Genomic DNA, 10,467 nt, shown 5'->3' with positions numbered 1-10,467 from the left:
TTTGCCCTCCACCACGGGGACACGCAGGGGAACAGGGAACTCTGGTTTCCTCACATCTTCCAGGGCGGCAGGAGTGCAGGGGACACAGGAGACATGGGGGGACGGGAGATGGATCCCACTGCTAGAAGCCCCCACGTGCAGCCTGGGTGGGAGGCAGGGCCATGAGGAGGCAGCGTGGGTCATCAGGGACCAGGGCAGGCAGGTGGCCGAGTCCTCACGCCCTCCAGCCCACCTTCCTGCAGAAGGCCCCCATAGGCACTGTGAGGACTCAGCCCCAAGACCACGTGCCCGCGGCCCCATAGGCAGGTTTGCAGCAAGCATCGTGCAGTAGACAGGGAGCTGGCAGCCTGTCCACCTGGAGCCCAGCCTTTCTGCACATTCAGCAGAGCTGCACTGACCAACCTGGGCTGGCTGCCACCCACTCCAGGCTTTAGGTCGCCACCTGCCCCATCATGATCCAGCATAGTGGGGTAGCCCCAAGCTGATGCCCACCATATCCCACAGGCCAGCAGCAGGGGCATCTCAGGTGAAGGTGACTATAGACCACTGGTCATCTCTGGATGGAACAGCCACAAGGACACTCACAGGAGATGTCCACTGGGTGGCATCTGGGGGCAGAATCAAATAAGGAACAAGCTTCTCCAAGGGTGGAAGCCCACCCAGGACCAGGGATCTCAGGGTTCCTGGGAGAGACACAAGACCTCGGAGTGGTGAGGACATTTGAAGGAGGACAGGGACTGAATTTAGACTGAACCTCAGGTCTCTCCCCAACAGCTAGCAAAAGAAAAAACAGAAGCCATCGCAGAGGTGGCTTTTCATGCCGTGGCTGCGTTCCTGAGGTGCCGAGCCACAGGTGGGCTTCCTGTGGATCATGCCCATCTGGCCAGTCACTGCAGCAGGGGATAGGAGAGGGCCGAGGGCCTCACCGCCCTTTCCTACCATTTTCTGTTGACTGTGGTGTATTTCCAAATGTTTATGTGAACTCGGGTTTGGCAAGTGGGATCCGGAGCCCTTAGCACCTAACCAGGGCGCAAGGCCTATGGCAGTGCAGGGTGGGGTGGGGTGGGGTGCAGCCTCCCCTCCGGTCCTGGTCCCAGACCCTTCCCAATCACTCCCCTGTGGAGAAGCAGGAGCCAGGCTTCCTCCCTCCTCACCGCCCTCCACCCACATCCTCCACCTAGAGCATAAAAGGCCACAAAGATGGCAGAGGACAAGGCACGCCCCACTTCACAGCTGCTGGGTGGAGAGTACGGATGCCAAGCACCAGGGGCACCAGGGCTGGGCCTGGTGCCTGTGGCCCCACAGGCAGGTTTGCAGCAAGCATCGTGGAGTAAACAGTGACCAGGCCTCGAGCTGAGAGGCAGCTGGATGCCAGCCCCACCAGGAATTATGCCTGTTCCCCAGAGCAAGGCCCCACCCTGTGGCCCTGGCACGCAGCAGGCACAGCACATGGCCTCTCTCCCTCCTACAGGGAGGGACCACAGGGGGAACTGCCTGGTTCCTGAAGACCTGGGGACCCACCGCTTTGGTGGCTGTGATGACCCTGCTCTGTGCGCCTACGGCCAGCCTGAGGTGGTGCTGTGGCTGCAGGCAGCAGTGGAACTGGCTGCAAGGCAGAGCCGCCCGCCTCAGGCTCCACAGGACACCTGGGACCTAAGCAATGAGCTATGCCTTCTCTCAAACCCAGAGTGGGCGCTGCAAAGCCCCTCTTTCTCTCCGTCACTGGCTGAGGCCCGCACACTCGTCAGCTACCAGTCTACTGGATGTCACCGTAATGGGGCCTTTCTGCATCTCTTGACCCTGGAACATCACAGTATCTATAGGATTGAAAACAATGAAGAATGGCTCCTTTTTTTAATTGGTAATAACAGGGCAACTTCCTGATCATGAAAGGCCACAAAGATGGCAGAGGACACAAAAAGACCAACAGAATGAACACAAAAGAGACCAACAGTGTCCGTGTGTCCATGTTTTATTTATGTAGGTACCATTAAAATACAGTGTGCCTTCAGGGTCACATTTCTACAATTAAGCATTAAATACCGATCTCTTCTCCACCCAACCGCCCACGCCACTCCCCCAAAACCACACACAGCAAACTCCTCTGCAACCTCACTTTAAACCACAAGGGACACTTGCTCCTGGCCCAACCTGGACACTAGTGCACGGCTCGCACCAGAATGCTCCTGGTCTCCACCAGGCTGGACTACACTGCTGGCATCTTGAGGCCATGGCAATGCTCGCTTCCAAGAGGACAAGGGAAAGCAGTTCCTCGTGTTAAAAGGGAAGGGCATGTCCTGGGAGGAACATCCAGGCAAGTCGGGCAACACCAGGTCTCCTTGGTGCTCATAAAAGCCAGGTTAGGCGGCCAAGCATCGAGCAAACGGAACAGGTACAGGAGGCTAGGCAGAGTCTAGATAGAAGAAAATGTGTCAGGGGCCAAAGTCTGCAAACTGAAATTTCAGCACAAGCTTCGTGCTCAAAGCTGACTGATTGCATCTGTGTGTGCATGCACGCAGACAGGTAAGTAATCAGTCTGTTCTCCCAGCAAGACCCTGAGCCACAGAAGCTGAGGTGGCACTGCTGAGCAAACCTTCTTGCTTAAAAGAACAACTGTGGGCCCAAGCAGAAAAAATGAGATGTAGCAAACACTAAATATTTGGAGTCAAATTTGGACTACCTGGAAAGGATTTAAACTGGAACAATAAATACTAGAAATGGTCTTACATCTCAAGTGACTTGTGAGGGTCTGCTATGTGTGGCAAATTGCTCTGAACAAAAAGTACCCTGCCAGCCACGGTTTCAGGTGCAGTGTACATTATCTTCAAGTTCTGCTGCACTTAACTACATCCTAACTCCAAGCCCCGAGCCACCAGGAAAGGAGGCCGCGTGTGTCATGAACACCGGGTTCCCAGCAGCACCTCATACATAGCCTTCTACAGTTACGAACACCTCAGTAGCTGGTGTGGTGGCTGAACAGCTGGAAAGAATGAGACAGACCCTTCATAATTCTAGAGAAAAACGCTCACAGATTTAGTGCTGAGGAAGAGCAGAGTCAGACAGTCAAGACCACCCGTGATGTCACCCCATCTCCAGTGCCCCTGATCCTACCGATCTGTGAGCGCACGGCGTGATCCTGCTAAGCAAGGTGGCCCTGGGACAGCACCGCGAGTGCTGCTACCTAGCGCGTGCCCGGCCATGCGAGCGAGGCTGTGCGCGGCTGCAGGGCCAGTCCAGCCTAGTGGTTCCCTTTGGTCGACTTCTTCTTCTTCGACTCCTCTCTCTGCTTCTGCTTCTTCCTCTTGCCACCTTCTTTGAACCCTAAGGAAACACGGCTTGTAAAACACTGCACACCAGCAACTGCTTCCCCATGAGACACAGGCAGGTGGCTAGAAACTTCCCCACGTTGAAAAGAAAGCAAAAAAGGCCATCGGTCTCGTCCACGTCTAACCTCCACAAAGACACGCACTGCCGTTCTGAACCCCACGTGGAAAGCCTCTCGGGTTGCTCACAAGCCACCCACACAGGGCCCTGAGCAGATGCACAGCCAAGACCCAGGGCGCCTCACCACCTGCAGGCCCCAGGTCAGGCCGAGAAGGCAGCGCCTACCCATCTCTCACCCAGGACAGAGCCCCTTATGTCCCCTTGAGTCAGATGGTGCATGACCAACCTGTCCAGCCAATCAGAAGAAAGACTGCTCACCCTGGGTATTCTGCCCCAAGGGCCATGAACAGCCAGTCCCCAGCCCTGTGGGTGGGGAGTGGGCCGGAGCTGAATCGGGGCCACCTCCCCCACACAGGTCCCTGCACACCCGTGGCTGCCTGGGCTTCAACTGGGAATGTCAGCACAACAGGAAGACAAAGGTCAGACTGCCAGAAGCCAAGAACAGGGTCAGCACAGCAGTGACAAGGGCCACCTCCCACAGACACCAAGCCTCAGGGTCCACGCTGTCTTCTCTCATGACTTTCACATGCCGAGTCCTTCTCAGTTTCTTTTCTAATGGCCACATGCTCCTGACAGGCCCACAGGGTGCTGGAGCCAATGTGGAAGAGGAATACACCTTTCCACATGTTACTTCAAGGTGGCTGGCTGCAGCTCAGCCTGTACCTCTACAACGAAGCAGAGCGATTTTAAAGGAAGTCAGCGATCCATGGCCACAGCAGGGCAAAGGCCACCAAGCCCAGGTGCGGTCTCACACCACCTCAGCACCACGGGGCACGGTTAGGGCTCCCTGGACCACCTCCTCTGCAACGGGAGACGGTCCCACTCCCCAAACCCCAGGGCACCCGCTGTCTGCTTCAGCAGGCACGATGCACAGTCATTCCATCCCTTAGAAGCGTCTCCCAGGGAGACTCGTTTTCAATCTGGAAAACTCACATCCTAGAAGCAGGGCAAGGGTACACTCCGACACTGGGCAAGGAAAGCGAGCTCCTGGGAAAACCAGGCCACTCTGCGGTGCAGCCGAGAAGCCGAAGTGTGAAGCTGGGGTCCCTAGCACTTCAAGGTGACAGTGTTCCTTATTATACACTGCTTTTTAAGGAAAAAAGGCCCAAACTTGCAAATTCAACAAAAAGGCAATGGCAGGGACGTTCAAGGCCACAGGGGAGCATGCAGAAGACAGCCAGAGTGTCTAAGTGTTCTGGGCTGGCTTGGCTCCAGGCCACAACTGCAGGAAGGCACACCCTGGCTCCGTCCTCTCCTGACACCTGGAGCACCCAGACCTGCAACCCAGATGAGCAAGTCCTGGAGGCAAACCCTCTTGCTGGAGGGGAGAGGCCCCAGGGTCATGGCTCTGCTGCGCTGGGGAGGGGACACTTGGTGTCCAGGGCACTTCCTCTACTCCGCTCCGGCCTCCCTGCCTCCTGCCTCCCTGCCTCCTGCAGAGGGCTCAGCATGCTGCACCTGCAAGGACCCATGCTCCTCAGCTCTGGTGCTCTTCTTCAGGCCTGGGACCTGAGTACAGGGAAAGGCAACCCGACAGCTCCGGCACATCCAGAGCCTCCCCTGACGGGGGCACAGACCAGCAATGCCCCAGCTCACCACACGCAGGGGCCGATGGGCAAGGACGGCACCGCCCACCTCTCCTGTGCAAGGATTTCTGAATTCACAAGTCTACTGTTTTTCCCATTCAAAAATGGCATCTGGTCAGAACCCGATGACACGTGGACCAACGACTTTGCAGGGCTGTCTCCACTGCTAATTCCTACTTTTCCCAAACTCAACAGGATCCACAGCAACAGATGCCACCGTGGAGAGAAGGAGCCTGGTGTTGAGCCAGGGTCCCCGGCCGGGTCTGCTGAAGCACTACCTTCCAGAAGGCCCACAGTTCTGGGATGGTGGGTCCCCTGGGCAGCCCACACCTGCACACCAGCTCTTAGGACCTGCAGGCCATGCATGACCTAGCGAGCCAGTCCGCAGTCTACAACCTGCATGTCCTGTACCTCACAGAGACCCTTGAGAGGACACTGCCCTCCCGCAGCCCTCACAGCCCTCGGTACTAGCAGTGGACAGAGGTCCTGGAGGCTTCGCAGGCCCCTCCGTGGGGCAAGGCCAAGCACACTGCCTGTCCCTCAGGCCCACTGGGAGAGCTGACGCCCCGCTACGTTCCCTGGCACACCTGCTGCAGAGCAGGGCAGCTGGCCACAGGGGCCATGTGCCAGCTGCCCCAAGGCCCAGCCACACCTGCCCACAGGTGAGTGTTGATGAAAGGGTGCGTTTTTTTCCTCTAAACCCTGCAGACACTGCTCTGTCTGGGGAGGACCAGACGGGAACGAAGGAGGCTCTGTGAAAGCAAAGCAGTAGAACTCCTCCCTTCGGTTTCCTGCTCAGAGCACCTGAGACTGCCTGCACCACCCTGGCTCAGATTACCAAGCAGGGACCCTTCCACAACTGTCCTGCTGTGGCCACCAGCTTCCACACAGCTGTGGGACCCAGGGGCACAGACACCTCACAGGGAGCGACACTGGGCTTCAGGCTCAGCACCACAGGTAGCCAGAGACCTCCAGGCGCTGCCAGGAGGAAAAAGGGCAGAGCGGGGACTCAGGAACCAGGTCCTGGGTGCCAGGCCCACAGAAGGGCAGCCAGGGCAGCCACCTCCACCCAAACTGTTGGGGACTTTGCTGGTTTTCTATTTTGTTTTTGTTTTGCTTGTTTGGTGCTACCGAGGACTGAACCCAGGGGCAGTCTACCACTGGGCCACATCCCCAGCCCTTTTCATTTGTATTTTGAGACAGAGTCTCACTAAATGGCCCAGGCTGGCCTTGAACTTGCGGTCCTCCTGCTCAGCCTCCCAAGTTGCTGGGGTCACAGGCGTGTGCCACTATGCCGGGCTGGCTGGGATTTTTTTCTTTGAAGGGTGAAGCAGATGCAGAAGATAGGTGTGGCTTGGGACCATCAGGGCAAGTGACAGATCTCCACCTCTTGGCACGAGGTTCCAACAGCAGCACTCAGGTAATGGAGCGACATGGCAAGCGCAGCAGCCCTCACCCCTGCCGGGCAATGCACTCCACACACACCGCAGAACAGTGGGACCCTGCTTTAATGGAGGGAGAGCTTCGAGCAGCCACAGCTAGGCCTCCCGCGGCACAGCTCCTGGAGGTGAGCTCGGGCACAGGCCTTCCTCTGCCTCTGCCCCCAGGGCCTGGTGCCTGCCCCCTGGCTCCCCACACCTGCTCAGGTCAGAACACAGCAGCACAGGTATGACTTCTGTCCTCTCTGTCCTGAACTTGGGGGAGGATCACTTTGGGGCTGCTCCACACCAGTTTCCCTCTGCACACCTGCTGAGCTCATGGGCGTGTCCCAGGTGCTGGGGACCCGTGGTTTGTCCTGCTCCTCCTCTTGCTCCCAGATGCTATGCTGTGGCGCAGGCCTGGCCATCTGTGTGGGGCGGCAGGACTTCTGAGGGCGGGTGCTGGCGTGCTGGGCGGGCAGGGCAGGCTGGCCTCTCCGCAGGCGCTCTTCCACAAGGGCATTCTCATCAGCCACACCTGAAAACACACCAGGGAGAGCACATGAGCGGGAGACCCGCCCTCAAGGGCAAGGGTGGCATGCCCTCAGGAGCTGCTTACCCCTAGAGCCACAAGACTTCTGGAAAAAGAAATGGGCCATTCCAGGCTGGCACTGTCGGGGCCTTGACTTACAATCCCACGGAATCATGCTATGGAAACAGCGGCTCCAACCCACCCTGCAGGGCATATTCAGAACCATCCAGGCAAACACCCATTGAAGTGCGGATGGACAACCACCCTGGACAGGATGGCTGTCAACCCAACCGTGCCACCTGCAAGGAGGCGGCAGACCCAGTCAGCTCTCGGGCCTGTGCTGAGAAGAGTCCTCTGTACTGGCTGAAGCAAGCACCCCGTGAAGGCGTGCGGGTGCCCATCCAGCCATCCTGCCAGGCAAAGGAGTGCCTTGGCCCTTCCTGAGCCCCAGGCTCCTCCCACTGCCCCGGCCTGGGCCCTGGCGTCAGTGCCCCCACCACTCGACACGAGTCACTCTGAAGGCCCTTATCAACCTGAAACATAGAGCAGTTTCTGCACACTGACTGGAAACAAGGAAGAACATCTAAAAATAGTACTGTTGAAGGACTGACTTTGACTCTCCACAAGTTCTCAACTAGCAGCACTTCATGGATCTGTTAGAGAAAGCGCTGCTGAGACTCCTCCCAAACTACCAGGCCCATCTCCCTGGACTCCACTCCCTGCGAGGAAAACACCTGCTGCCCTCCTGCGCAGCCCAAGCCCGGGGGAGGCAAAGGCCTCGCACCTGCTGAGGAACAAACCGAGGCAGGGGTCACCCTGTGGTGGCTCCTTCATCCCTGTTTCCCAGTCAGCCCAGGGTGTTTGCCACTGAAACTGAGGACGTAAATGCTAGTCAAGGGTCTCAAATGTCCTCACCTGCACACCAGCCCTGGAACGTGGTGCCAGGCTCCATGCTGGGGCTTCACCCAGCTACAGCTCACACCAGCTGGAGCCAGCGACTCCCGGAGTCCACTCAAGTCCACCTTGCCTTGGCCCCTGCACCGTCCACAGCAATCCTATTTCTCCTGTCTCTCCGGCCACGTGACTGAGTTCCCAAAGGGCAAGCTGAGAGGCCACCACAGGCTGTCATGAGCTACCACATCAGGTACTGACTGCCCCACCCATCACTCACAGCATCCAGCATGTCCTGCCAGAGGGCCGAAGGCCCCCATGAGACATGGATCTCCTCTGGGTCACATGAAGCCTCTGGGCTGAGGGTGGCATCCTGGCAGTGGGCAGGATGTGGACTCTGCAGCGTGCCCAAGCCCTGAGGCCTGAGACCGAGTGGCTGTGTGCAGATGCCCACAGGCACCAGGGCTCAGAATGGCACCTCGGGACAGTCTGTGGCAGGCGGCCAGGCTGGAGGGGTGCTGCCACTGAAACGCCGCACCCTGCAGAGAGCCCCGGCACAGGCTGGGACAATGAGGAGCTGGTGCCCCCCACAGGGCCTGGCATGTGAGCACCCAGGGCACGCAGGAGTTGAGAGATCCGTGCTCTCTGCCTCGGAAACAAGACACCGAAGGGGGCCCAGGCAGCCTGCTACACCACGGCACTGGCCCTGGGCCAGCTGCAGCCAGCCACACCAGCACCAAGGAGGCCCCTTGTCCTGGGCAAGGAAGAACAGGAAGCCAAGCACAGAGCCCATCCCCGCCCCGGAGCAGAATCCCAGCTTGAACTTCTGTTTAAAAACTACACTTTGTCAACCCAAGTGTGGACACTTGAGAAGGAAATGTAAGAGTTCCAGGTAAAGGACTGCCCACAGGCTGCCTGCTGCTGAGCACAGGACTCTGGGGGGCCAGCGCCGCCAACTCATCCACTTACCTCTGACTGCAAGGGCCCATCAGCAGGCGGGCCTGAGCCGGGCCTGAGCCGTCTCCTGTCCAAACACACGGAACAATGGTGTCTGGCACACTCTGCCATTCCGGGCTCCACCCAGGCACACACCTGCACACCTCACCAAGTGCTCCCAACAGACCCTCGTGCAGCCACGGGTCTTCCATGGAGCTAGCTCACAAGTCCCCAAGGTCCCACACTTCAGCCTGGTCTCTCTGAGGCTACAAAGCCACTGCCTGCAGAGGAGCCAGACTCTGCACAGCTGTGGCTCCTTACCTCTTCCACCTGCACCTGCCTCCCTGAAGGTGGGGCTGCAGAAATGCACTGCTTCTAGAGCTGCTAGAGCTCTGTGCTTACTGTCAGCTTAGAGAAGAGGAGAGAAGAGGGCTAAACAACACACAGATAGAGCAGACAGACATTGCACACTCCTGCAATCCCAGTGACTGCAGAGGCTGAGGCTGGAGGATCGAGAGTTCAAAGCCAGCCTAGATAACTCAGCGAGGCCCTACCTCAATTAAGTAAAATAAAAGGACTAGGGGGGCCACCCGCAGTCACCACCCTGCAGACAGCCCAGGCCATGGCCACCAGTAGCAGAGGTGGACAAAAGCCTGCCTTGAAACAAGCTATTGTGAGGTGCAGTGACGAAATCTCCCAGTGCTTCTGGGCCGGCCCGGATCACTCAGAATTCAGAGCCATGTTGTTTGTTCTGTGTCTCCCACAGGGAGAAGGCCCAGGCCTTTGGAGGGGGCCAGCGGTAGCAGGCCACCACCTGAGAGCACAATTCTCCAATCCTCCCTGCCCCAACCTGGGCGGAACCTCTGCTGCTGGCTCCCAGCTCCCACTTCCCTGTGCAGTTCTTCGGGCACCTCTGCTCCCAAGCAAACCCCTCCAGGAAGCCTTCCTGCCCGGGTCCTTGTGACTGGGGTGGGCAAGCACAGCACCTTTTAACCAATGACAACCAAGGCATGGAGGCCATAAGGTCCCCACAAAACCTCCACATTTGAAAAGTGCCTGGGAAGGAAATAAAGTGGAAACGGAGGTGCATGCAATTCTCCTCCAGAATTCCCACTGGTACTGCCCGACCACGCCAGCACCCTGGACTCCTCCCGTGCCCATTGCCGTGACACACAGGCCTTCAGTTAACCTGCACCAAACGGTGGCTTCAGTAACATGGGCCCATGTCACCACCCTGCAGACAGCCTGGGCCATGGCCACCCGCGTCACCACCGGAAGACAGCCCAGGTCATGGCCACCCGCAGCGTAGAGGGTGGCCGCAAAGCCACAAGATGGGCTCCCGCCAAGGACTTCAAGCCCCAGTCCTGCAGCACAGGCCCGTGAGGGTGGCCCTGGGAGTACCTGCTCTCAGGCTCACACAGCAGTGTCCCACAGCCAAGGGCCAGGGCAGAGGACTAACACTCCCAGGGCGCCAGCTTCTCTAAGCATCTTGACTTCCACTGCCACACAACGCCACTCAACCTGCCCTGGCTGGCACTGGAATGTCCCGACCCACCAGGGCTGGTCTTCGGCCCCCTGCCCTCCCCACATTGTGGTCTGCAGACCTGCCTGGGTCTGACAGTAGCCCAAGGAACCCACTCCCTGTGATCCAGAGACTCAA

The 10,467-nt window shown here is 58.4% G+C and overlaps 1 protein-coding gene across 6 annotated transcripts in view; it reads right to left on the bottom strand.

Annotated features, from left to right (window-relative positions):
* Positions 1 to 1,956: 1,956 nt before the first annotated feature.
* The window catches only part of Dnajb6 (DnaJ heat shock protein family (Hsp40) member B6), a 61,587-nt gene continuing 53,076 nt past the window's right edge, over positions 1,957 to 10,467 (bottom strand). For all 6 annotated transcript variants that reach the window (XM_058573451.1, XM_058573197.1, XM_046422878.2 and 3 more), the window contains 2 exons: positions 6,777 to 6,986; positions 1,957 to 3,321 (listed from right to left, as the gene is read on the bottom strand). In XM_058573451.1, the coding sequence (XP_058429434.1) occupies positions 3,239 to 3,321; positions 6,777 to 6,986 (293 nt within the window). In that variant the 3' untranslated portion in view covers positions 1,957 to 3,238. The remainder of the gene's footprint in view (positions 3,322 to 6,776; positions 6,987 to 10,467) is intronic.

The sequence above is a fragment of the Marmota monax genome, unplaced genomic scaffold (genome assembly GCF_021218885.2).
Source record: "Marmota monax isolate L192 unplaced genomic scaffold, Marmota_monax_Labrador192_F-V1.1 WCK01_AAM20220418_F8-fsc00275, whole genome shotgun sequence".
Lineage (NCBI taxonomy): Eukaryota > Metazoa > Chordata > Mammalia > Rodentia > Sciuridae > Marmota > Marmota monax.
The sequence above is the reverse complement of the archived record's forward strand: the minus strand, read 5'-3'. Positions and strand labels throughout refer to the sequence as shown.